We start from the raw sequence: 27,566 nt of genomic DNA, 5'->3' as shown, positions 1-27,566 counted from the left end.
AAAATGTGACATAGGAGGGAGGAGGGGGTTGAAAAAGGTCGATTTTGGCGTGACATAATTTGTGTATCACCCCTAAACAAATACTTCCCATTAGTGCGACGCATACATTTGAGGAAGCGCGATACACCCGTGACTCGTAGCATTTGCAGCACAAACTCTTCATGTACTAATTTGCCAGAAATTGTGGGTATTGGTTGCACATACTTTGCATGCCAAACCATGTAACGATGCACCTAAACGACGATCACACGGCCACGAAACATGCTTCGATTAGGAAATCATTAAACAAATATGGTGACCTAATCACGCGTATTTTTTTTTTAACATTAATGTTAACTGTACATTTACTTGTTTTGAGCTGGTTTAGCAGAAATACTGATAGCTCTTCGAATATAATAAGAATTTTTATGTATATTGTGCTCTGATTTTGCTGGCCTTGATGTTTTACGAACAAGTGAAAATTCATTCTATGAATACTTTTGTTTGCATGTAGGACACATAGGGCCGATTTCTTCACCCAAGTAACAATTTAAATTCCTTTTAGATTTGTTTATTTTTATGGAAGCTTTATCATAGCATGAAGAATTCATGAAACATTTATAGTTGTTTTTATCAAGAGAAAATAATCTCCGTTCGTATGCGGTTTTTAAGTTTTCTTCAAGTTAATTTTGAAAACTCCGCATAAAACAACTTGATTCCCTAAGGCATTTGATCTTATTATAAGTTTTAAGACGTATTTGAAGTTATTTTCAACACATAACATCAACAAACTTTATTAAAAGTTTATGCTTCGTTTATTCAAGTACAATTCATCTGTGTTATTCTCCTTTAAAAACTTCTTAAAGCTTTCAATTCTTGAGCTAGAGCCACTAGTCTGGAATAAGAACTAAGCGGAATAATAAAATCTTATTAATTCAAATAATGAATTATGCAATAAATTGACTTCTTTATGCAAATATAAACACTCAAATATTTTTGCTCACTGTTGATTTTGCCGTTTTGGTGCTCAAAAGTAATCATATCGACGAAATATTCATTTTATAGCCAATCAAAAATGCGAGTAGCTTGCTGAGGTAGTCCAACCTTCAGCCAGTTACTCACACAGGCCACAGCAGCTTGAATCGAAAATGAAATGGGTACTTACTGTGACTCTTCTCGTGCTTATGCTAAATAGTGTAATACTAGTAAGTTTTAGAAATGCACTTATTAAATAGACGAAACTATAATAGAATTGGCACTTCCTGAAGCAAAATGTACAGAAACAACTTTCTAGCTCCAAAAAGGTAAACAAACAATTGTCAAAGGCTGTTACTCTTGAATAAAACGAATAAGTTTCATTTAAGACGAACAAATCTGCCTTAAGATCATCACTAGTAAAAACAATCTTCAATAAATGCTGTAGATTTCATGCAAGGTGACTTGGTTCCATCATTGTTTTGAGGTGGTTTGGATTAAAGGTAATAACAATTGATGGCGGCTGCATGAGTTTTGTTCGCTTGGAACGGCAGCCATGTTTAGAAAGAATTGAAAAAGTGGCGTAGGCTTTTGTTTTTACAGGAAATTTATGTCTTCGTATATTAATGAATGATATTATTTTTGAGGCGCTTTGTTATTTTCGTATGATTTGGGTGGCATATCAACAACAAAGTGGGTATGGCACGGAAAATTTTGATTCCCTGTCATCAATGATCTGTCAGGCAATTTTGATGCATTAGCCATTTCAATGTGATGAAAATTAATTCGCAGTTCAATTAACATTTCATCCATGAAATAAAACTAGTTCGCATCTGCATAATGCTCAGGTAAAAGATTTCATTTATCATGCACTATTAGCATTTTTGAGAAAGACAGCTAAAAGATCAACATGCTTCAATCTATTCTTGTTAAAGTTTTATGAAGTTCTTAAAACCAATCATCAGTGTTAGTACATAAATACAACTAGTTTCGAAGCAGTCTTCAAAACCAGTCTTGAAGATCTCCTGAAGAGTGGGCCAGATTAGTCTCATGGATAGTTTATACCTTTTTTATTTCGGATTTGCAGAACAAAGAGCTTTATTGCTAAGTTTTATTATTCAATCTTAGAAATTACTTCAGGATTGCCACAAAAGTATAATTGTTACTTGGGCACCCTCGCTTAAGCGTTAAACCAGGTTTAACTATATGGGTAAGCCTGGTTTACCGGTTAATCCGAGGTGAAGAAATCAGCCCTTAGAGAATAGCTTTTGATTACTCTTTCGACACACACCCTTGATACACGTACTTTAAGGTAAGCATATGTAATCACTTTTTTATTGTGAAATCAACTAATGTTTGATTGAAACAGTTTTAGATTTGATAATGATGAACCTGGGCATGTTAGCGGAATACATGTACGTAAACAGAATATCGGATTAAGTACGAGACACTGAAGATGCCTCACAGTTGAGGTCGAAATACGTATCTATCAAAGAATTCAAAATCGTAGTGCAATTAAAAGGAACAGTCCTTAGCTCTATTTTCTTTTTCACTTAGTTTTAGATATGTTCATTGTTGTTTATGCTGAGAACAAATTTAACTAAATCTACAGATAAAATGAAAATTGAAAATGTAGAACAATATTCAGAAGACATCAATGTTCTGGGAATGTCATAAAATATATTAAAAAAAAACAACAGTGATGTGTAAAGTGAGGCAAGATTGACGCAATTTGAGGTTTTAATACAACTTTTAAAGAACTTTTATTAGTTATTTTATGCTTCATTTCGGAATCATTGGATAGATTTTGATTGCTAAATTAAATATTTATAACACATAGAATATGGTTGGAAGGTATCGAGTGTACGGGTGACTTTTTAATTCGTTTTTATCACATTTCTCCCCATACTGAATTTGTTGTCAAACTCACTTTGCAAAAATGAAGGGATTTTACTTGAGAAAAAGAAATTTTATTTCTTGCAGTCATAACATTGATACCATTAAAATGCATAAAGTTTTTATCAAGACCAAAGTGTCTTATAAAATAGAACTACAGATAACCCAGACGAACATAGAAAAAAATCACTGCACGAGACTACCATTATTGAAATTCATCAGATTACTTACAAATTGATATGTTTCCAATATATTCTAGGCTTATACTTTGAGGGGCTGTTCATAAACCACGTAGACCAAAATTTAACCATCTCAGAACCCCCCACCTCCCTCCCCACTCGTAGACTTTCGTTCATACAAAAAATTTAAAATTTGTATGGAGCGTAGACTTTGGCCAGACCCCCCCCCCTCTCTCCCCCCAAAAAGTCTACGTGGTTTATGAACGGCCCCAGATGTGATTCACATTGACATATATTAAGTATGCGTTGCATTCGGTAAATTCTTAATAAAAACTTGTCAACTTATCATGACTAGACATTATCACGTTAACCCGCTGTTTCTTCTTACCTCACCCATTTTACCTTGGCCCGGTGTTCCTTATTTTAAACCAAATGTTGAATAATTGTTTCGGATGCATTAATATAATATGACAACGCCAATCTTATGTATTTTGCATCAACTTTTTGTTGTTTGAGACTCAACAGCCCACTGACCCCAAAGGTATCATAATTTTAAGATTTTGAATGGACAAAAGTCCTCAACAGATCAGAGGCAGAACTTTTACAAATAAGTCATGCACGCTCAGTATAGTCGACTCATACTTTTTGGCAAATATCTATGTGGATGTGGTTTGACGTGTAAAGTATGTGCAACAAATAACCGCCATTTCAGGCAATTTAGCACATGAAGGGTATGTGCTGCAAATGGTATGAGTCACAGGTGTATGGCGCTTCCTCAAATGTATGCGTCGCACTAATGGGAAGTATTTGTTTACCTCCATTACAAATATATATGTGCCAGACAAATGGAAGAAATGTAGACTTTTATGATTTATGACTTTCGGCAGACTCGAGTGGGCTGGACACATAAAACGAACGCCAAACAAATTTAAACTCCTGGCAAAGACTTTTACATTCGTTTCTCACTAAATGGTTTCAAATTTATTAATAGAAAGGGGACTTTTTGTAGCGGAGTTTAGGTTCATCAGATTTGCGAAATACCATATCATATGGGAAAAGTGGTAAACTACTAAAATCGAATTTATTTTAATTTTCCCCGATGAAAGATTTTTTAACCTCCAGAATCTTAATATATACAGCTAAGGCTAACTAATAACGAAAAAATATTTTAGGTTCATGAAAGTGCGATAATAATCCTGTTTCAACACACCGTGAGGTATTCTGTAAGTAATTCCATGTAAATCCACCATTCCGAAAGAAATCCTCCAATGCATTTCTGAGGGGTTCCTGAAGGAGTTTCTGAAAGAATCCTTGGAAGAACTCCTGGAGATATCTCTAGAGCAATTTTCAGAAAAAAAAACTTACACAATATCTGAAGAAATTTGAGCACAAAAACCATTAACTAACTGGAGAAATTTATGTAGGAAATGCTGCATATAAACCAAAAAAATCTAGAGAAATGAAAATAAAACAATAAAAAAAAAATAAAATCTTTGAAATAATACCTGGAAGAACTGGAGCACCCTCTGCAGTTACTAATCGAACAATTTCTTGAAGAATTCCATGAAAAATGCTATGGAATAGATTATGCAGGAATTACTTCGTGGCCATGCGGTTAAGGGCATTCGTCAGTCGTCAGACCGTTTCGTAAGCCGCGTGGTGTGGGTTCGATCCCCGCTCTAGTCTGTGAAAACTTTTCGTCAAAGTGCCCGAGAAAACATCTGGTTGCCTCAATGCCTAATGAAATTAAAGAAATAAGGCCGTTGCAAATATTTAATTTATTTTATGTCACCAATCCACCCCCCCCCCCCCCTTCAAAAATCTCAAAATATTGAAGGGGCGAAAAAAACATGGCAGCCCATGATTACATTTTCAATAGAAAAAATGTTTACAAGCAACTTTTTTTTCAACAGTTGGAATTTTTTTTTCAAAAGTGGGTATAATTTTATTTTTTTTCAATAGTTTTTTTTCGTTGATACTTTTTAATTTTTGTCCCCTCCCCCTCTTACCCAATGAGAAGTCTCGGACATAAATAAAAGAAATATGATGATGATGTACCTGGACTTGTTAGGGGAATATCTGTAAATAAAAATCGTGTTAAGTACTGTTCCTTTTAATTTCACTAAGAATTTGCATCCTTTGACAGATACGTATTTCGACCTCAACTGTAAGGTCGTCTTCAGTGTATTGTACTTGACTCGACTCAAGTACAAGACACTGAAGCCGACCTTAAAGTTGAGGTCGAAATAAGTATCTGTCAAACGATGCAAATTGTCAGTGTAATTCAAAGGAACAATACTTAGGCGCCGTCCATAAATTATGCAACGCTCTAGGGAGAGGGGGGGGGTGGCCGAGCGTTACGCTCCATATAAAAAAATTAGGATTTTCTTACAAAAAAGCGTTACGGAGGGAGGACCCCTCGATTTTAGCGTTACGTAATAAATGAATGCTGCCTTAACATGATTTTCTTTTTATTTAAAAGAAATATAATGTTTGAATCGGCCTAAGGCCGTTACAAATATTTATTTCCCTTTTTGTCCCACCACTCTTTGGCTGGTCGAGGGAGGGGATAAAATAATAAAGCATTTAATCAGACAAATTTTAAAAACTCAACGGATTTGTTGAAGAATTTTTCGCAGGACCCGAAATGTTGATGAATATTTTTTATATGCCTCTTCAAAATGGAAAATCCAGCCAAAAATTTTTGAAAAGGGAGGGGACAAAAAGTCTAAATAAAATTTGAATCTACCTAATTATGAAAAAAAACCTGCGCAAAATTTGAGTATTGAAAGAATAACCTTAGATAAATTTCAAGAAGAAGTTTTGGAGAAATTCCAAAAAAACTCTTGAAAAAAAATGTACAATATTTATGGAGGAAAAGTTTGAAGAAATGCATGAAAGAATACAAGCAATGCACTTCTGTAGCAATTCTTGGAGGAATTTCCTATAAAAAACAGGAATCCAAAAAAGAATTTCGGTAGAAATTTTCGGAAAATTAAAAAAAAAATTGGAACAAAATTCTTGCAAAACTTATAAAAGGAATTACTTTTTGCGAAAAAAAAACAGAAAAATTTCCTAAAATGATAATTAATAGAAAGGTTTTTCCGGAATAATTTTTAATGAGGCGCAAAAGTGTAATTTTCTTAGGGATGTACCAGTGCAGGGATTTTGAATTCTGAGTAACCAGGGTTTTACAATAATAGCATTGCCAGAAACCCCTCAGAGCCCCCTAAAATGTTCTCGATATCTCCAGGTATCCCTATAAACCCCTTTAGATCCCCTGAAACGCCTTGCGATCCCCTGGAACCCCTTGAGACCCCTTTGAGACGCTTTTGAAACCCATTAAACGCCCCTAAAACATCCCGGTACCACCCGAAATCTCCTCGGACTTCGCCACTGAAATCACCTCGAACCTCCTGAAACACTATGATGTGCCCTTGAAACGCCTTTGGGCTCTCCTGGTATCCATGAAACCTCCTGAAAATCCTTGTAGCGACTCTGAGGTCCTAAGAAACGCCGCTGAAACCCTCTAATGCGCTCCTGAGACCTCTTGGACGCCCCTGAAACCCTCAGAGACCCTTTGAAATGGCCTTGAGAGCTTCTGGAATCCCTATGTAACCCATTGGGATCCTCTGCAACCTCTCTATTCTCTCTTCCTTGATACCAATCCATCATGTGAATCTAAGCACTAAAAAGTATTGGTTCCCTTATTAAGCATGTAACTCCCTTTTTCATCCTACAAAAAAACAAAGGATTGAAGCGTTGTTGGTTTTATTTCGTTAGAAGTGAGCATGCGCAAAAACAAAAAGTACGGAATCAATCGTTGCCGTAATCGCTTGTTTTCGAATAGGATAAATTTGGAAGCGTGAGATTACTGATGGCACACATTAAGCCAATCATATTGGTTCTGATAAGTGTGCATATAAATTACCTGCATAAAAACCGGTTTAATGTAATGAAGAATGAGTCGAGCAGAACCATATCGAACTCGTTACCCTCAGCATGCTGAATACCCACACCTTTACAGCTGGCTCAGTTTTCCAGAAAACTATGAAACATTTTCCACTAGAAAAAATAAACAGTAGATACCTTGATCCTTCCTCCAACTGTGTAAGAAAACTGATATTGAAAATATAAGTAAATACATCACCTTATCTTAGCAACCAGAATGTTAACTTCAAATATAGAATTGTTACGAATAGTCTGAAGTCAAACGGCTATGCAATTTTTATTATTTCTCTAAACCATTTCCCAAGTTACAAGTGCTACTTGGGTAATAAGCGATACTTATTAGTGCTTAAGATAGGTACCTGTTGATATCATCGTCGGTAGAAAAAAAGGACTTTTATATTGTCGGTACGAAAAATTTCTGAAAACCATAGGCTCCCACTGAGAGATCGCACATATCAGGATTTACCTATCCATACGTCCCCACAAAATATAAGAACCATTTTTCAGGTCACTGAAGAATATTGCACCGTCATCACACTTTCCGTCGAAGTCGATCCATCAGCCTCGGTAGCTGACACGACAAAAGACTGCCTAAATGGAAGCCACTTGTGTGAGGATGGAGCATTCCACCGTAGAGCTGCAAGCAAAATCATTTGTATCAGTAGGGGATAACATCGAATTATTGAAAGCCATTTTCCGTTTAATTTCGTAAACTCATCCACGGTCGACCCGAATCCCACCCCCTTGCCATCGCAATAATCGAGCGCCAAAGTTGACAAAAATCATTTTCACTAATCGTACAACAACAACTGCCCCCATATACATGCATAGAGAGTCAGTCACACAATAAACCGTCATTAAGCATTTTCAGCTTCAGATTTGGGTTATCGGGGAGTTGGTTGTGGAAGGGTAGTGGTAACCCAGGATAACACGAGGCTTTCATACGGCCTCCGTCCGGTCGGTGCACTGACTCATGAATTCCAGGACATCACACTGCGTCTCCGCTGACGCTTCAGCTGTACCCCTTTCCGATACCCCGTGGCACCCGGCCCGGGTTCCAAGTTGAGATGACGAGCCGGGACAGGATTTACTGTTATGTGCAGCCGAGAACAATCGTGTGTGACAAATATTCCTAACAGGGGGATATTATTTCCGAAAATTACATTTCATTTTCATTTTCATTCTCCGTTGATTGTGCTGGAAAAAAAGGGGTTAGGGGGGCGAAGGGGTGGATGGATGCGGAAGTGAGCGGCTCCAAAGGCTTTAGAAAATAATGCGGTTGTAAATTATTTTCAGGTCTTCTGGTCGGTTCGGCACGAGTTCTGGGTATACGAGGTATTCGCATACGTCAAGCGAGTGCTGCCCAGCCCATCGGATCGCATCGTCCCATCATGTGATAATGACGACGATTGTGGCGATGATGGTGATGATGACGATGCTGGTGACGGGTGATGATGATGGCCGAAAATTTCGTGCCATTCTTGTCCGGTGACAGTGATTGATAGAACGTACGTGTATTTGTCATGTGTCACATAATTAGAAGCTTGAAGTGTGGTTACCGGTTGAGTGCATGACGTGGACATGTGGAGGTTTACGTGGTTCGAATCCTGGTGAATCACTAGGCTGTTGTGAGTGTTGGTCAGGTTTCAGTTATGTTAGCCTTTGGGATTTAGGATATTTTTTAAAGAAATATGGATTAAAGAAACAATTTCACCGGTATGTTCTGAAAGGTGAGAAAGACGAATTCATAGACTGCGCCACATCCAAGGATATGGCCATTTGAAGCATCCTACTTTATTTGTAGATCACTACAGAAAATGGATCCCCAAATCAACCACGGTCTGAATGAAGATGATAATTCTGCTGCCTGACTCATCATCTCGAGACAGCATGGAGAGTAGAGACTTTTTGTAGTAGAATGTTGTATTCGGTAATGCTGCAGAATGGAACCCGGCAGAACGTGAAACAGACCTATGAAAGCGGAAGCAGCGAACCCGCATCTTTAGCAAGAAAATAAAAACGAGACCTGGTTGAAGTGAAGAAATAGCAGGTAACTTCTGCCAGAAACTCAAAGCATATAAGACATCTCACAAAGAATTTATAACACGAACCAAAATGTGCAAGGACTAGGACGCGATTCTTTTGAAGGCAGACGTGAGTGGGTCGAACAGTGAACTATTTCCTTTGGCCGTTCCACTGTGTATTCTTAACGTAGCTGTTTTGCAGCCTTGCAAAAAAAAAAACAGAAAACTTATAAGTTCATAGACAATTATATATTTTTAGACCAAATTCACAATTAACATCACTTCTCGTTCTCAAACACCACACTTTGGTAGGACTTCCGGACAATCTTCCCGGTGTCGTTCCAGTATACACTTCGTTCCGTATCTGTCAGTCTCGTAGATTCTCCAACATTGTCCTCCAAATTCACGTTGTCGTCCATGAGCCGCATCAGCCACGATGACATGAATCGTTCGCTTGCCATGCCTCGGGACCGCCGAATCAGAGTCAGCAGGCCACAGCAAATGAGCACTTCTACAACGAGAATACCTGCCACCAGGAAAAATATCATTTTCGATTGAAGTAGTGCTAGGGTTTCATCCTCGGGAATCTCGGTGGTGGTTGTTGTTGTTGATGTATTCAGCAACGGAATATCGGTGGTTGACGTTGACGACACCAGAATGGGCCAACATCCTCGAACGCCGCAGGCTAGTTTCTCCATGTTGATATGTAGAGGTTGAATGCTTGTTAAATTCTTACTGTTTGACTCAATCTTTATTCTGAGCCTATTTATACTGCGGTGAGAAGTCATACCTAACACTTTTCCAGTCGACTGCTGGATACCTATCAAAATTTCAATTATACCTAACTAAATCCCATCAGCAGAATATCCTACCCAAATATAAATAAAAACAACTTCACTTTGTCTGAGTGGAGGAAAAATAGGTTGATTTATACCTGTTCGTTGTAGAGTATAATTCAATTGATTACCTGAATGGGTCACGTTGTGTACATGTAATGGTTATAAAATGCAAACAATGTTTTATCACATGTTTTGTCTATTTCCCAAAAAGCTTATGCTCAATTAGGAGGCTTTACATTATAATTTTTAATGAGGGATCGTGAATACATTGATATTGTTTCTTTTCATGTATAACGATGAATAAAAAAATACAGATCGTCGTCAAAATAGCTCCGTCTACTCTGACTTTATTAGGTATTCAAAATGTCATAGACTATATCAATATCAAAATACATATATGTTTTCACCAGAGCAACATCTAAAAAACTGTTGCTTTTCATTAAAAAAAAAAATATCTCGGTAAGCTCTATGGTCATGGAAAATGGACTAAGGGCGAAACTCGAAGCATTTCCTCCCTTTTTGTGGTTTTTGATTTTTTATTAAATAACGAAGCAATATTTTCAAAATCGGTTTTCATGCACATGTAGAGTATGGATCAAGGTATCTTCTGGTTTTTTGTTTGTAGTGGAAAATGTTTTTCGTTTTTGCAGAAACCATTTTTGAACAAAATTTCACAAAAAATGTTTTTTGCAAAAATGGAAAACATTTTCCACCTCAAAAAAAAAAAAAAAATCAGAAGATACCTTGATCCATACTCTACATGTGCATGAAAACCGAATCTGAAAATTTTGCTTCATTATTTAATAAAAAATCAAAAACCGAACAAATGAGAACATGATTCCAGTTTCGCCTTAATGGACCATAGAAGCAAAGCGCATTTCAGTCCAAAACATGGAAAATATGTCAGATTTGACTCGCTATTTTTCAATTTGAATGGGTTTCTTTACGCAGAGAACTACGTCATTTGCTTTTGCATTAACACATAACCATTTTTCCGCACCTAACTTTTGAAAAGGGCGTTAGAAAAAAAAAACCGTATTTTTTCTTCAAAAAAGTATAACTCGTAAACGGTTTGTTGAATTGAAAATCATGTGCTTTGAAATTGTTTGAGAATATTTGAGGGATTTTCAAAAAAAAAAAAAATACGACGAGAGTAATATTACCCAGGTAACCGCCAAGCACTATAGTTTGCAATAATACGGCCCTCAATTTGCATTTCATTTGCTTTCTGCTACTTATCAGCACTACCAATGCTCATTGGTCGATAAGTAGCACCATCCATGCAAAGAAAATGTTTACAGTTTTAAAGTAGCATTTTGAAAGCATACCTGCACCCCAAAGGCCCTGACGATGCTTCACGATTTGTGTCGTTATCGGTTCAAATGTGTGTTTATTTGAAGCTGTTTGCGCATCATCTCAAAGTATAAATTTCGTCCGCAAACAATTCAAAACATGGAAAATTTTGAAAAATGGAATAAATTAGTGAAAAGTGGATCGTACAATAGAAGTTTGAAAAAATACGTAGCTATAACATCACCAGATTCTGAAGAAAATGTGTGTCAATTGGGAATCTCAGAACCGACAGGAAGCACTTCTATGTTGTGTATGCCCATCGAACCCCTAGCGGATTGCCAAAGAGATACAAATAATTTGGCACCATTTGAGGATCACGATGGTGAGCTGTCGGAAATAGATGACGTGGATTTCACAGCGCAAGAAGATGACTACTACAGCCTCGACGGTAATTCCAGTGATTTCGAAGCAAGCCATGACACCGTGGAAGAAGACCTCGCAGGATTCCTTCAAAAATGGAGTTTAGATCACAACATACCACATTCCGCTTTGAAGCCTTTGTTGGTCCGGTTGTCTCAATATGACCGTACACTTCCTGAAGATCCTCGACGTTTGTTGGAGACTCCACGGAATTTGGCCAACGTTGTACAAATCCAAGGTGGCCAATACTGGCATCACGGTCTCGGTAAATCCCAGTGTATATTCAATTAAATTTCAAAACTTAATCTATTAAAACTTTCCACAGAAAACTGTCTTCGATTCGCTTTTGGTAACCTAGCAGAACCTAGAAATATTTCAATCAATATAAACATTGATGGATTGCCATTATTCAAAAATGGTACAGACCAAGTATGGCCTATACTATTCAATGTTCATGAAGAAGAAAGGCTAAAACCAATGATCATTGGAATTTTCTATGGTAAATCAAAACCAAAGCGCGTGGAAGAATATCTGGAACCTTTTGTTGCGGAGGCAATTCCTATTTTGAACTCGGGGATAGTTATCAATGAGCACAAATTGCAGGTAAAAATCAGATCCTTCATATGCGATTCACCGGCCAGAGCGTTTATTAAAGGTGACCTGATAAAAACAAATTATGCATCACATCACAATATCATTCCTTTTTTTTCTTAACCTTACTATTTCAGGCACAGCTAATTTCAATGCTTTTCATGGTTGCTTGAAGTGTACTGTCGTCGGAGAGCGTCAAAACGATTTGCACACTAACGTTTTTCCTACGACCGCTGCACCGAAACGTACAGACCTGGAGTTCCGAAATAAGGCTTATGGCGCGCATCATCAAGTGTACAAAGTCTTAGAGAATGGAAAGTCAAAAAAAGTTTATGTAGAGACCCCTCTGTTACGCCTACCGTTAGATATTGTGGAGGATGTCATAGTGAGCGATTCACTACATCTTCTTCACCTTGGAATTACCAAAAAACTATTATCGATCTACAAAGATGGCCAAATCCACCACAAAAAATGGTCACCGGATACTGTAATAGCTATTGACAAAATATTGAACACTATTAAGCTTCCAGTGGAAATACATCGCCAAGTTCGTGGTTTACATTACCTGAGCCACTGGAAAGCTTCCGAATGTGGTTCATTCTTAAATTACATAGGAATAGCTATCTTATCTGAATTTATCGACAAGGCACAATTTGAAAACTTTACTAATTTATTTTGCGCTGTAACAATTTGTTCTAACGATTGTTACAAGACCTATCTACCTGTAGCGCAGCTACTCTTTGAGGATTTTGTCGAGAAGTATGCAAAACATTTCAAATCGGTTACAAGTAATCAGCACAATCTCGTTCATGTTGTTGATGAAGTACGCCGCTTTGGTGCATTACATACTATTTCATCGTACCCATTTGAAAATCATTTGTTTCAAATAAAAAATCTGGTTAGATCAGGTCGATTACCACTAAACCAAATTATCAACCGTATCGCGGAGAAACAACGACAGGGCCACGACGATCAGATGGATAAATGCTACCCCATGCTAAAATATCCTTGCAAGGATAACAATTCTATTTACTTGTGCATCGTCCTTAAAGAGGGGTTAACCCTGTCCAATGACTTTCCTAACAAGTGGTTCCTAAGTTCGACTAAAACGGTACATGCTATGGTTTATGCATCCAAAGATGGAATACATGGCCAAAAGCTCAAGCATGTTGAAACCCATTTTAAAACCCCGTTCCAGTCTATGAATTTGAACGTTTTCCGATCAAAACACGATCACATCTTTGAGTCCCTCAGGCTACATTCATTGAATGATGTATTCTGTAAACTTGTGGCAATTTCTGTGCCAGGTAAAACCGTCTTTATTCCACTCCACCACACATTATCTGCATATAAAAAACAATAATTTGTCGGTTTAAGTCATCAGTTTTATTATTGTTTGACGGTACAATAAATTGTAATCGCGTTTTTGTATTTATTTGTAAACTAGTTTTGATTTAAAAAAAAAAAAAGAAAACAACATCCTTTCTCAACGAATTCAATTGCCATCTGACAAAAACTTCATAACAGAAACAAAAAAAGGTAAAGTTGCGTAAAATCCAGAGCAACGCTTAGTTTACGTCTGCTGCGGCAACTTCCATGGTCCATACTGTTTCAGTTCCTTCGGTTTCCTCTTGGTTTTCCTGCTCCGTATCATCAAGATATTCTTCGTCCTGCTGATTCAATTCGCGAAGCTGTTTGCGGTTGCGAGCGACCGGCTTCCGTGTTCCTCCCAGCTCCTCCAGTCGTTGTTTTGCATTCCGGAGGCAGCGGTGCAGAAAGTTCTTACACTCGTCGAAGGTGAACTCGGGATCAGAGTGAAGAACGGTTTGATAGAACAGGTCGATAACCTTCTCATACCTTTGGAAGGGTATTTTTCGCGGCACTTGTTGATTTTCTCCGAGCTTGCGGCTAGTTCCTGTCCACGAACAATGCACGAGGAATTCGCGATCGAAGAAATAGTCAACAACCTGCAGACAGACAGTAGCACCTCGAGAAGTATACCGCTGCCGTCCATGCAGCTGACCGATTGACGCAACAGTCGCTTTGACAAACTCCTCCCTCTTGCAGTTTTCCTCGAGTGCTACCAGTTCCGTTAGACTTTTCACCGGGTTTAGACTGATCTTTCGAAGGGTTACAGTAGCGCAGTCGTGCTCGCATTTGCTGGGACCAGCAGATCCTATGGCATCCAACTTAGCATTTGCATGAGCCAACAGTAGCAACATTTTGTTGAGCTTCATGTCGGTGTTGCTTACTTCTGCCGCTGGAGCCAGCTGTTCCGTTTGGGTGCTCGAGTTTTTGAATTCTTTTTCTAATTCTCTCGGCTCTGGGGTTTCCTGTTTCAATGCTTCTAGCAGGGCAGCCGCTGAGCGCTTCTTGGATTGATTCTTGCGGGACATGATATCTGCAACAAAGTTGAAAATAAATCAATAAAGAGGTTCACCGTGGCAAAATAACACAAAGCTACCACTTTCGTCGGATTGCGTTTGTTGACGGCTGCTTGGGACTCGATCTGTCGATGGATTCCCTCGAAACGGATCAAGTATCGGTTTCAATATGACGTTTGTTTAAATAAGCCAAAAATCATCGGTTTTCTCACGGCTTCTGTGGACCCAAGGATTGAAGCGCAGCAGAATACTCAACAGCACTTTACACTACGGATAGTTCGAGCCTCACAAAACAACAGGAATGCAAAATAAACAGCTCTTACAGGAGGTCTAGGCAGGAAAAAAGAGAGAGCCAATGATCCGCGGACAACATGAAAGTGAAAGAACACTTTTTTTTTCTTTTTTTTTGTTCATCAAAACAAACTCTTCTGTCGTTGCGCGAGCGTCACTGAAGCGTTACCCAAATTTTGACAGCTGTAGCATTGAGCGGTTTACAAAATAGGTGTCTAGCACTGAGATGGCACGTTATTTCGCCAAAAGTGGCTGTGGAGCTGCATTTATGAATCCTACAATTCAATGTTGCACTAAATGGCATGTTTTACAGGATACTATATTGCTAAGGTTATGCTATTCCAAGTGCTTGGTGGTTACTTGGGTAATCATAAATTTATAGTATATGTCACATATAGTTTTTTAAAAAAAACCTTACCGTTCGATTTTTTGCGTAGAAAGCAAACTTCCAGCCTCAAGGTTTGCCAAGTAGCGCAGGATGGCAAAATGCTTATGAATGTTTCTCTCGAATTTTGATTTTCCATCGAAATGTAAAAGAATGTTGGAGATTTTTGATATCCGTTCAACCGTACTTAACTTACAGCGTATCTATCTAACATAGATCTGCAATACATGTTACTCTCCTTTTTATGGAAGTCTTTCAAATATCTTCAAACATCTTCAAATATACCATTTCTATCCAACAAACTGTTTTGGAGCGATATTTGTTTAAGCATAAATTTAGTTTTTTTTTCAGGCGCTCTTTTCAAAAGTTAGGTGAAGAATAATGCAAAACAAATAACATTGAACAGACTTTCGAAAAGAACATGAGCAACATTTCATTTGAAATAAAAAAACGTCGCGTCTACGCGATTCGTCCCTGGGATTGTTCAGAGACTCCATCTGGAATTTGACCTTGAGTTAGTGAAATTTGTTTGAAATTACGTGCATTGTGGACATTTTTAGTTTGATGATGGGTAGAGTTTTAAAATTTACTTACCAGTATCAACATGGCAATTGCGATGGCTGTTATTAATGGCCATCGTGTAAAGCAAAAATGGATAAACCCCAATGCCAAGGTGTCATGCGACCCGTGCCGAGGGCTGAATGATTGAGGGAGTTCTAAACATGCTCAACCGCAAACGGAGCCTGGGGTGAACCAGGGCGAACAACCCAGTAAGCAGCCCTCACTACACTACGGTGGAGCACTGGTGCAGCGGACATTTATTTCCCTAGCTACTCGTGGGACCAAAAATGAGTACACATTCTACAAACAACCTTCAAGGTGACGACTGCCTCTCTCAGTCGTGTGAGAGCGAAGTGAAGAATACTTTGAGTCAGCTTGGCCTTACCGAAGACCAGCTACTCAGTTGTTCGCAGGAGAAGATCGAAATATCCTGCCCCCAAAGCTTACCTCCCGGAGCAGCACATGTTTCGTCAAAGCTGATCCAGATCTACAACCCCCCTCATCGACAGACTGGACATGGAAGATAATAAAGATGATGGTATAAGGATCGTCATCAACCCCCAAGAATCTTTAGAAAGTAGCAAAGGATCCGAAGATAACAAGGGTTCAACGGAAGCTATGGGGGCTCCGAGCAAGAAATTCCCCACACTCACACGCTCACAGAGGAAGCAGCTTAGAACTCTCCGGGAGAAGGGGAAAGACCGGAATCAGGCCTTGTCCATAATCCTGAATAAGGAGAGCGAGCCCACCTCCTCAAAACGCTCGAGAAACGACCTAGACAAATCCGCCACAGAGGACCCCAAACAAAAAAGGGTGAGGCACCATCTGGATCCGAGAGAGCGCGCCCAACAGTCCTCAAACAGCGCGCCTCAGAAAAACGTGTCTGGACAACAAAACCCACCCATGAGGAAAACAGCTGGTATCAGCTACAGTGATATGGCCAAAAGCGTGAAGGTCGGGATAATACCCAAAGACTTACCCACCGTCCAACTCACTACAGCCCAGCTAGACCTTCTACAAGAAGCACTCCTGTTCAGAGTAGTTCAACAGCGAAACGAGCCAATAAAACCCAAATTCAACAATCTCATCAACAAGTCCGGTTACATGGTTCTAATCTGTAAGGATCAAGAGACTTCTGAGTGGTTAAAGAGAATATCCCCATCCATGAAACCCTGGGAAGGTGCAGAGCTGATGGCAATGGACGAAGTGGTGATTCCACGTCCAGAGATGATCCGAACATTCTTCACACAAAGCTCCAGCTATGACGACGACCGAATAAAGGCTCTCATAGAAAGCCAAAATGACATCACAACAACTAATTGGCGTATTGTGAAACGATCCATTCTGAAGGACATTCGTGTCGAATGGATCTTCACAGTAGAGGGTGCGTCGATGGAAAAGTTGAAGAAGTCCAAATACACCCTCAACTACCGATTTGGTGAAATCCAACTAAGGAAGATTACAGATCAACCGACTGCCGATACCGCCAATCCGACTGGAAGGCCGACCCAAGAGCAATCTGAGGGGGCCTCCTGTTCGGGCGAGGTTAGTAAATCTCACCCCAAATGCACCATAAAGGCTAGTCAGTCCGCTTCTAAAGGAAAAGCTCGAATCTAACATGCTTACCCCCTGCTCTAGTGGTACCAAACCAATGGTATCTAAACAGGGCAAAGGGGGTGCAAAAAGCGACAGTTTGACCACAGAGGCGAAACTGGCGGGCCAGGTCGCTACAGGGTAGAGAAACAACCCTAACTGTAACATCAAACGACATCCTGATGATCCTCAACATCCAAAGCCGGACAGTCGTCGTCCGGAAAACAGCGGGAACCCCGGAAATGGCGACTAAAGTTCTGAAAGTGAACCTCCACCATGCTAAGAGCGCCACGGGTGTGCTCTGTCGGAGGTTCACCAAAGAGAATCTAACCGTGGCCCTCATTCAAGTGCCATGGGTCAATAAATCCAGAATACAAGATATTCCACAACACTCATGTAAGTTGGTATATGATGACAGCCAGCTTTCTCCTAGAGCGGCTATTTTATTACATAGCAACTGGAAATACTTTCCAATTTCAGAATTCATAAAAAGGGACATCGTAGCTGTCCCTTCCGCTGGATGGAGGTACCTTCCGCTAGAGGGAGTAGAGAGATCTTGATGGTCTCGGCATACTTCCCAGGTGACGTGGTCGAAATCCCTCCTCCAGAAATAGCTGCGCTCGTAGCCTACAGCCACCAACACAACATCCCCTTCGTCATAGGGTGTGACCCAAATGCACATCACACCGTATGGGGAAATACAAATATAAACACCAGAGGTGAGTACCTGTTACAGTTTCTCTCTTCCAAGAACATTGACATTTGTAATGTTGGTGACAAGCCCACGTTCGAAAACTCCATTCGTCAGGAAGTTTTGGACTTGACTTTATGTAGTCGGTCTATCTCTGATGAAATAAAAAAAACTGGCATGTTTCTGAAGAAATATCAATGTCAGACCAAAAACACATCATCTTCGAATGGGAAGGGGGTCTAACGAAAGAAAAAACGTTTAAAGATCCCAAGAAAACTGATTGGGAATCCTACTCAGCTATCCTACAATCCGAAGAGTACATCATAGAATGTCACATCAAGTCCATTATACAATTGGAAGATGCGTCCAAATCCATTAAAAACAAAATCCTTATCGCCTACCAAGAGAGCTGTCCAACTAAATTAATTATTTCGAGTAGAGACGTTCCATGGTGGAATAAAACTCTTGAGCAGAGTATAAAATTTTCATATTCAATGAGTGAAATTCAACGTGAATTTTAAAAATTCTCAACTGAAGGATCAAAATAAAATTCATTTTGGTGAATGAATTTTTCACCTATTCATTCATTTTTCTGTCACTGACAATTTTCACTCAGAAATATAACTGAACCGTAACTCCCGATTATACTTCCAATCACATCAAAACTTGTGTATAGTAGTTAATTAGAAGATTAATTATCTTCTCTATTTGTCCATTAAGTCGAATTGTGCGTCTGTTAACAGAAATTGGACATTTTACGACGTGCGAAAAAATATTCGTGACATAGAATTGAATGAAAAAAGAGAGGCATTCAGCTGACAATGAAAGTGGCCAAAGACGAATGAATAAATGAGAATGTCAATCTTCACTTTCAATCTTCGAATTTTTTACTCTCTGCTCTTGAGAAGCTTAGGTAAACTGAGCGTAGGGAATTCAACCGTGCCAAGCGAACCGGCGATTGGAGCCTATACAGAAAGGCCCTGACGAACTACAACAAAGAAATAAGGTCAGCCAAACGGAAATCGTGGATTCTAATGTGTGAAAGCATGGAGGGAGAATACACCTGTAGTGGCCAGACTCCAAAAAAAAACTCTTTCAAAAGACCACTCCAATGGTGTGGGTAGTCTCCGAAAGACGGATGGTTCGCTCACTGTAGAGCCTAGCGATACACTGAGCGAATTGTTAAAGATCCACTTCCCTGAGTCGAGCATCGGCGACCAAGGCACTGGGATTGCTGTCTCAGATCCACAAGAGATCCAATTATGGATTTCTGGATCTAAAAAAGACGCAATAAAGGTTGCAAAGGAAGCTTTCACTCGGGCCAGGGTTGAGAGGGCTGTGAGATCTTTCGAGCCATTTAAGTCTCCTGGCATGGATGGAATATTCCCAGCGTTGATCCAAAAAGAGGAGAAAACACCCTTGGTTGAGATTTTTAGGGCGAGTCTGATTTTAGGGCAAATACCTAACGATTGGCGTCAAATCCAGACTGTCTTCATTCCGAAGGCAGGAAAGAGAGGTAAAACCAACCCCAAAGCATTCAGGCCGATAAGTTTATCCTCTTGCTCTTGAGAGAAAAAAAAAATGTTGCGCTGTGCTATGAACACGTCATAGGACGCCACGGTCTCGGAGAAATGAGCGAGAACGGTGAGCAGTTTGCAGAGTTTTGTCCCAGGTAACAATTTGATGTTGATTAAGCGCTTCTCTAACTTATGCTAATCAGCCTTAATTTGAACAAAAGCTGAGCAAAAGAACTGTAAACATTTGTTCAGCTCTTATACACCCAATTTTGGTGATTTTATCCAACCATAGGTTGATTTGAGCTCTCCATGAAGCTGGATTAAGGTTGAAGAAGCGCTTATATCCGAGCGAAGAACGCTTTTCAGCCTTTATTCAGCAAATGGGAATGATTTATGATTCTATTTATAGAACAGACAAGGATCAGTCGAAGCTTTAGAGTCGCTTATTCATCTTCAGTTCAGCAATTCATCATCATTTATGCAGCACTACCAAATAAAAAAAATCAGAATAAGTCCCACAGAATTTAAGCCTGAATTGCCAGGACTCTTGGTCTAGATGTAGAATAGTAGTTCATAGTTGCTGAAATTGAAATATATAAATGTTGATTATAATTGAGAATCGAACTTCGGTGCACTGATTCATAGTCACTTACCTTAGCATCTGCTCTACCTGAAATGGTACGAGCTTAGTGATTTGTGAAAGAACAAGCTATACCGTCATGTCTGAATAAAGGTTGAACAATTTTGAACAAGGGCTGTGTTGAGGTTGAATAAGCGGTGAAAGTGCTTTGTTACGAATGCATGGACTAGCTGTCAAATCATCATTGTTTTGTTTACAGTTCAGAGCTCCTCGCTTCGCTTATCGCAAAACACCGCTGCAGTCAGAGAAAATGAACAGAAATACAGGTAAATATTCATAATTAATATTCCACGGTGTGGATAACAAGTATCTGTTATATATTTTTAGAGAACGCTGGTTGTTTCGCCGTTGTCGAAACGGTAGAACGCGGAAAAACCGACGACATGCTCTAAATTATGAATGTTACTTGTAACTCAACCCCATAGAGAGTTTTGAAATCCTCAATATACTTCTCGAACAAGTATATTGAGGATTTCAAAACTCTCTATGTCTCTATCAGTTGAGCAAAACAATCAGTTGAGCAGTTTTTCGATGTTGTTTATGAGCATCAAAATCCTTAATCATGTCGAAACCAGGTACTTTCAAAATTGGAGAATTAAAGACGACAAAGTCCTTAACAAAATCCTATTCTTTATTTTCAGAAAATATATATATATATATTAATTTCCTTTTATTTGTGAATTTTAACTTAGGCTAATTCTTCACACCCAGAAAATATGGTCTTCAACACTTTTTTATATTTCTCACGTCTTTTTTTTAATTGCGGTAATAAGTATCATTCATTTTGAATGTTATTTTTGATTTACAATCCAATTTTGTGAATTATTATGATCCGCACAACTTTCTCACTCATGGTTTGTTATTATCATTAAAGGCTGAATAAAAGAGTCCTAGCGCATAACTTTTAATATTGTAGAAAGGCTGGATAAATGGATATAGAGAAGTTGGATAATCTTCTTGAGTATCATATTCATCAAACTTTGATAAGCTGAACAAAAGATGCTTTGTGAACTCAACAAGCTACTTTTCAACTAGATGTTCAGCTTTCGGCTTATTCAGCTATTGGCACCATTAACCAACCATTGTTCAGCATTGACTCTCACTGTTCAGCTACCATTGTTACTTGGGGTGGCAACAATGAAATAATGATTGGAGGATCGCTCTTTCCCCATTGACCAGTGCACAAAGTGACATGGGTTTCCCGTGATAGCGTAGTGCCGACATTGCGTCCGGCCACCATCTCCTAATCGGGCAGATCCGACTGGAAGACGCTGCGGTGAAAAGGATCGCTGCAGATATTCTGAAAGGTGGAAGCGTAGAAAATCAATGAAGCATCATCAAAAACGCCTTAATCGTCACCAGATTAATTTGGGTGAGCTACGCACTCAGAGAAAGCAGTGGATCACAGATGGCACCTGTGAGGTGTGCATTGTGCTTAACCTATGTAAGGTTCCTATCCCTAACAATCGATAACGCATCGACAGTTGGTAGCGTTATCAAGACGTCATTCTGTCGACATTGTTGGTAACACTACAAAGCGAACGACCACACCCGTCCCGTGTCTCGCTTCCGCATCGGCACGTCGGCCGTCGGCCATTGCGTAGTGAAGTGTTCAGAGAGGTAAGTCGTGCTTTTGGATTGCTGTTGATCGTTGGGTGATTCCTTTTGGGAATTTGAATATTGAACGTTTGTAAACCGATGCGTTGTGCAGAAGTATGCAATAAGTGAGAACTTGGCAAATCACAGCACCTGGAGGAATACAGAGGAGCAAAGGAACGCCAAAGCCCCGTTAGAGCGAATGAAAATACCAGAAGTCAAAGCAGTAGCCCGTCAGAGCTATTCGGCTCTTGAGAAGGAAGTGAAACGCTCATGTAAGTGGGACAAAGAGCGCGGGCGATCTCCCTAGCCGACGAAGGCGAGAAAGCTGCAAATACCGGCTACATTCGTCTCCTCTACGATGTCTCACGTCGCCATAGTGGGATTAAGATGAATGCTACGATGCCCGTCAAAGACAGATCTGGGGAGTGATTGATCGATCCGGCTGACCAGCTGAAACGCTCGTTCGAGTACTTTGGAAACCTTTTTCAAGTATCAGCCATGCCATCAACACCTCAGCATGATCCGTCAAGGGTTCGACGCATTACCCGTGTCAACACCGAAACGCCATCAGTGCAGGAGATATAAACAGCCATCTGACCCCGTAGTATCCGCACCACGGTGCTCCCCAGACCGTTATTATAAAATAAAAATCTCCATCCAATCGGTGCCCACCATTCGTTTTCTATGGCTATCCTGCATGTCTGTGCAAAATTTGAAAAAAATCGTAGGGCCCATTTTTGAGTTACGCCCTTTTAAAGGGCGTACAGCCCAATATTCAAATAAAAAATCGAAATATTTAGTACTCAACCATTTTTTAACGATTTTGATGAAATATTTTCTTGAAGAATTGTATTGCATTGAGTATTATATTTATTTAGCATAGTTTTTGTTGAAATAATTGATGAAAATATGACGTTTTTGTGAGTTGACATAAATAAAAATGTATTTATGTATATCAAAATAATTCAATAATATTTGTAACCGCTCAGGTTCAAATACGGTAAGAAAAACGTGAATGTATAGAAACAAAAAAATAAAGTAAACGAAAGGAAAGCTCTTGAAAAAAGAAACCTAGCAAAACATGTGAAAAGGACCTAAGTGCTTTTTGTAAACAAACACGTTTCGATCGCTGTAAGGCCCAACTGTATCCACCCACGAATATCCGCACCCTTTACCGATTGCCCGAAGATTGCTCTTTCTGATACTGTTTACAAAAAGCACTCAGGCTCTTTACACATGTTATGCTAGAAACGATATTATGTGTGTTTGAATAAATGGAAGAAGAGCTGTTGTTTTAAGCCCTTTACATACTAGTTTTATTCGCACAAGACAAAAAAAAACGAATCAGTTCTGTATAAAATCATGAACACCAATAAGTGATGATTTATAAATTTTTAATGATAATTACATCTAATCAGATATGCATTGTATTTGAAAACGTAATATTTTGAATAAGCAAGTAATCGGTAAACACCGGTGAGCACCATTGCCCTGAAGGAATGTCTAAGTCATCTCTGGAGGATTGTCTTAAGGAACCCCTTGCTCATCAAAGCTCATCATTAGTATTTCAATCGTACGCTATTGTGGCGTGTTCTGATCATCGATAACAAGGAGCAAAGCTATGGAAAGAAAAACAATGAAAAGCGTAAACGACTGTGTGAGCATGTGCTTGTGTCGCATCGCGCTCGTTTGTTCGGGTCGGCCATACCGAATGAATTGAACAGACACGGTTCGGCCCGAACGCTTGCGGTGCACACAGATAAAGCATTCGAATATACGGACACAAACGTGCACACATACCAAGCCAACGATGTCTCGTGATGAGCACATTCAGCGATTAAAAGGACGGCCTGACTGCAAGGCGTCCGCTCAGCGGCGAAAGGTTATTACCGACATCGTTGATCGGTGCCGAACCCAATCGCGCGCTATTCATACGGGCGGTTGCACAGGTGCTGCGGTCGAGAGAGACTTTTCGCACACTGTTGAAAACTACTCAGGGCTACTCGCCTATGTTTTCACAAAATAGCAAGGTTGGTTTTAAGAACTAGGGAATCGCGCTACTTGGGCGGTGGCTTCTATATTCGTCTGTTTTCCACTATAACTCAGTCAATCTTAAACCAATTGACACAATTCTTGGAATGCGGTGAGATAGGTATAGTATCTACCCGTGTACAAAATTTCAAGTCAATCGGTTCAAAATTGACCGAGTTACAGTGGAAAACAGACGAAAATAACAGACGAAGAAAACCACCGCCCAAGTAGCGCGATACCCTATAAAAAAGGGAGCATTTAAGGGAACTGATATCTTACGTAGATTATGGACAGCGCCTAAGTTGAAATTAGCCGCGCAAATATATAGTTATTTCTTTTAAAATAATGAGATATAAACAGACTTGCTTCAATACAATACATATCTGATTAGATGTAATTATCATTAAATATTTATAAATCATCACATATTCGTGTTCATGATTTCATACGGAGTTGATTCGTTATGTTGTCTTGTGCGAATAAAACTAGTATGTAAAGGGCTTAGAACAACAGCTCTTCTTCCATTTATTCAAACACAGAATAACGTTTCTAGCATAACATGTGAAAAGGGCCTAAGTGCTTTTTGCAAACAAACATGTTTGAGAAAGAGCAATCTTCTGGCTATCGGTAAAGGGTGCAGATATTCGTGGGTGGATACAGTTGGGCCCTACAGCGATCGAAACGTGTTACAAAAAGCACTTGGGCCCTTTTCACATGTTATGCTAGGTTTCTCTTTTTAAGAACTTTCCTTTCATTTACTTTATTTTTTTGTTTAAATACTTTCACGTTTTTCTTACCGTATTAGAACATAAGAAGTTACAAATATCATTGAGATATTTTCATATAAATACACTTTTTTTATGTCAACTCTTAGTAAAGGTACCCAAAAAGGATGACCTGATTGTATGCGATAATTGGCGGGGTATCATGTTACTGTGTATCGTTCTTAAAGTCCCCTGTAAAGTGACCTTTAACCGGATACAGGAGAAGATTGACGCAACTCTTCGACGGCAGCAAGCAGGATTCCCGGACGATCCTGTGTGGACCATATTGTCACGCTCCGTATCATTCTGGAGCAAATCAATGAATTCCAAGAGTATCTCTAACTGGTGTTCATTGATTACGACAAAGCTTTCGACCGTTTCAATCACGGAAACATGTGGGAAGCCCTCAGGCGCAAGGATTTCCCTGAGAAAATCGTCGGCCTCAGAGGGCATTTTCGTGCAGAGTACTGCACAACGGTGTTTTGTCCTATTCCATCCCGGTCGTTGCTGGAGTGAGGCGTGGATGAATACTATCACCGCTACTGTTCCTCTTCGGAATCGACGAGATGCTGGTAGGTGCGATTGACCGTGAACCAAATCGTGAATTGCTGTGGCAGCCCATTACCATGGAGCACCTAAATTACTTCGAACTACTGACTGTTGACGTTGCTCTACTAGCTCATCGGTGCTCTGATATGCAGATCAAGCTTGATAATCTTGCCAATCGCTCATCGGCGGCAGGTCTTACCTCGTCAATGGAGAATGTTGAATGCTTCAAATATCTTGGTAGTCAAATGGCGGCCGATGGTGGCACCAAGATCGACATAGGTGCACGGATCAAGAAGGCGAGGGCTGCTTTTGCGGGTTAAAGAATTGTAAGGAAAAACAACCAGATTAGTCGACGCACCAAAATCCGAATTTTCAACTCGAACGTGAAATCTGTGATGCTATACGCCAGTGAAACGTGGTGTGTAGGGGAACACTTGACGGCTGCAGGTCTTCATCAATAGATGCATGCGGTATATAATTCGTGCATGGTAGCCTCACAATTGAATCACCAACGTGGAGCTCCATCGTCGATGTCATCAATAGCCGATAGCGACAGAAATTTGGGAGCGAAAGTGGAGGTGGGTCTGCCACACTCTACACAGGGCCGGAAAATGCAAGCAAGCGTTAGATCGGAGCCCAGCAGGATATCGCAGCAGAGGCAGGCCCAGAGGCTCATGGCGGTGCAGCCTCAACAACGAAATCAAGCAATAATTAGTTTAAGTTAGGCAAGGGTGAGGATAAGTGAAAAAAAAAAGTTTCTGACATGCAGGCGTAAAATAAATCAAGCAGGTCGACAGAAATTTGATCTGGCCACAGGTCAAGGCGATGGCTGGCAATCGCCCAGGATGGTGAGCATTCAATTCGGCCCTCTGCACCATCATGGGTGCTTAGGACTACAAGTAGGTAGTTCATTGGTGATGGAAATACTAATGAATCATACCTACGATTGACGTTTCCATTCATCTGATTGCTCCAACAACTTAGGTCATGAATTGAACATTTACATTCAATAGATCTGATTATATAGCTTCACTTGTCAGTTTTCTATACAATACAATGCTTACCATCTTAACCAAGTAAACAGGAAGTTGAAAGCTTAACAGGAAAACATGTGTAGATTTGGATTCTACCCCATTACCCCGAATGCCACTACCCCGAACGCCATTACCCCGAACGCCACTACCCCGAAAGCCATTACCCCGAATAGGCCATTACCCCGAAAGCCATTACCCCGAATGGGTCATTACCCCGAATGCCACTACCCCGAATAGGCCATTACCCCGAACGCCATTACCCCGAAAACATATTTTTAAATGAGTTATTCTGATGATGGTTTATATATATTTTTCGTAAAGGATATTGAAAGAGAAGCCATTGTTGAAAGAAGAAATAATTCAATAACATTACTGACAGCTTCAATACCAGAAGATACTGTTTAAAAGAATAACCTCAAAACAACATAAAGGAGTTATGCGTACTCTAGTGTGCGCAACTTTTCTTTGGGCTGAAAGTCTCTATAATAAAGATAAATCAATCAATCATTCAACTTTTCTTTTTTTTCTCACTCACTCTCGTAAACAAACACGAGACAGAAACAGATAAAAGAGGGGACATTTTGCCTCTTCTATCTCGATCTTTCTTGAGTATATCAAAGAGAATGAGCGAGAAAAAAGAAAAAGGTGCGCACGTAAGTGAATGCGTGTTAGAGCTGATCTTGCATGAGATATAACGGTCAGCAAAGGTCTGTTAAATACTGGCTGTCAATACTGGCTCATTCGGCCGAAAAGACATTTGGACAAACTATCACTGTGCCAAATGATCAAAAGGCTAGATCAAAATAGTACCGATCGAAAAATTGGCCTCGAAAGAACAGCCTATACCTAGAAGAAGGGAAAATCTCTTAAGGAGGAATAGACAGTTTGGTAATTAAACTCTGTAACAGTGTAGCTTAAAAAAACAACAACACATTCTTAACAAGAGGAAAAATGTGGTTAATAGGTTGGTCGCCAACAAGGTCTGCATGGTTATAACTAGAAAGAATAGCCTATAAATTAAAGAAGGGCAAATCTCCTATGGGTTCATTCATAAACCACGTAGACCAAATTTCGGTCACCTCAGACCTCTTCTCCTCCCTGTCATATAATTTTGTCCATACAAAAATTTAGAAAATTGTATGGTGCGTAGACTATGGATAGACCCCTTCCTCTGAAACTCTACCTAAGAAAAAAAAAATCGCGTTAAGTACTGTTCCTTTGAATTCCACTAAGAATTTGCATCCTTTGACAGATACGTATTTCGACCTCAACTGTAAGGTCGTATTCAGTGTCTTGTACTTGACTCGAAGTCGAGTCAAGTACCAGACACTTGAGGTCGAAATACGTATCTGTCAAAGGATGCAAATTCTTAGTGGAATG

At 39.7% G+C, this 27,566-nt stretch overlaps 3 protein-coding genes across 4 annotated transcripts in view; 1 reads left to right on the top strand and 2 right to left on the bottom strand.

Moving 5' to 3' along the window:
* The window catches only part of LOC115254961 (protein tiptop), a 151,707-nt gene that overhangs the window by 87,519 nt on the left and 36,622 nt on the right, over window positions 1-27,566 (bottom strand). The window lies entirely within an intron of this gene.
* On the top strand, window positions 11,296-13,510 carry LOC134287667 (uncharacterized). Of its 2 annotated transcripts, XM_062850062.1 has the most exons (3): window positions 11,296-11,821; window positions 11,882-12,211; window positions 12,285-13,510. In XM_062850062.1, exons 1-3 carry the CDS (start codon window positions 11,296-11,298, stop codon window positions 13,508-13,510), a joined length of 2,082 nt encoding a protein of 693 aa, XP_062706046.1. The 2 variants fall into 2 exon arrangements, with proteins under 2 accessions (XP_062706046.1, XP_062706047.1); XM_062850063.1 differs by lacking the exon at window positions 12,285-13,510 and having other exon boundaries at window positions 11,882-12,270.
* LOC109417639 (uncharacterized) lies at window positions 13,716-15,185 on the bottom strand. The gene is made up of 2 exons (XM_029852618.2): window positions 14,612-15,185; window positions 13,716-14,548 (listed from the first exon to the last, which is right to left on the bottom strand). Exon 2 carries the CDS (start codon window positions 14,541-14,543, stop codon window positions 13,716-13,718), a length of 828 nt encoding a protein of 275 aa, XP_029708478.1. The 5' UTR covers window positions 14,544-14,548; window positions 14,612-15,185.

Source organism: Aedes albopictus, chromosome 2, assembly GCF_035046485.1.
Source record: "Aedes albopictus strain Foshan chromosome 2, AalbF5, whole genome shotgun sequence".
In the NCBI taxonomy this organism is placed as follows: domain Eukaryota; kingdom Metazoa; phylum Arthropoda; class Insecta; order Diptera; family Culicidae; genus Aedes; species Aedes albopictus.
The sequence above is the reverse complement of the archived record's forward strand: the minus strand, read 5'-3'. Positions and strand labels throughout refer to the sequence as shown.

What these genes read in the sequence shown, in the direction of transcription:
- LOC109417639 (XM_029852618.2), bottom strand. Translation starts at nt 14,543, where the DNA reads ATGTCCCGCAAGAATCAATCCAAGAAGCGCTCAGCGGCTGCCCTGCTA.
- LOC134287667 (XM_062850062.1), top strand. Translation starts at nt 11,296, where the DNA reads ATGGAAAATTTTGAAAAATGGAATAAATTAGTGAAAAGTGGATCGTAC. An exon ending in ATACTGGCATCACGGTCTCG is followed by an intron (nt 11,822 to 11,881) that starts GTAAATCCCAGT and finishes AACTTTCCACAG; the next exon opens with AAAACTGTCTTCGATTCGCT. An exon ending in GGCCAGAGCGTTTATTAAAG is followed by an intron (nt 12,212 to 12,284) that starts GTGACCTGATAA and finishes TTACTATTTCAG; the next exon opens with GCACAGCTAATTTCAATGCT.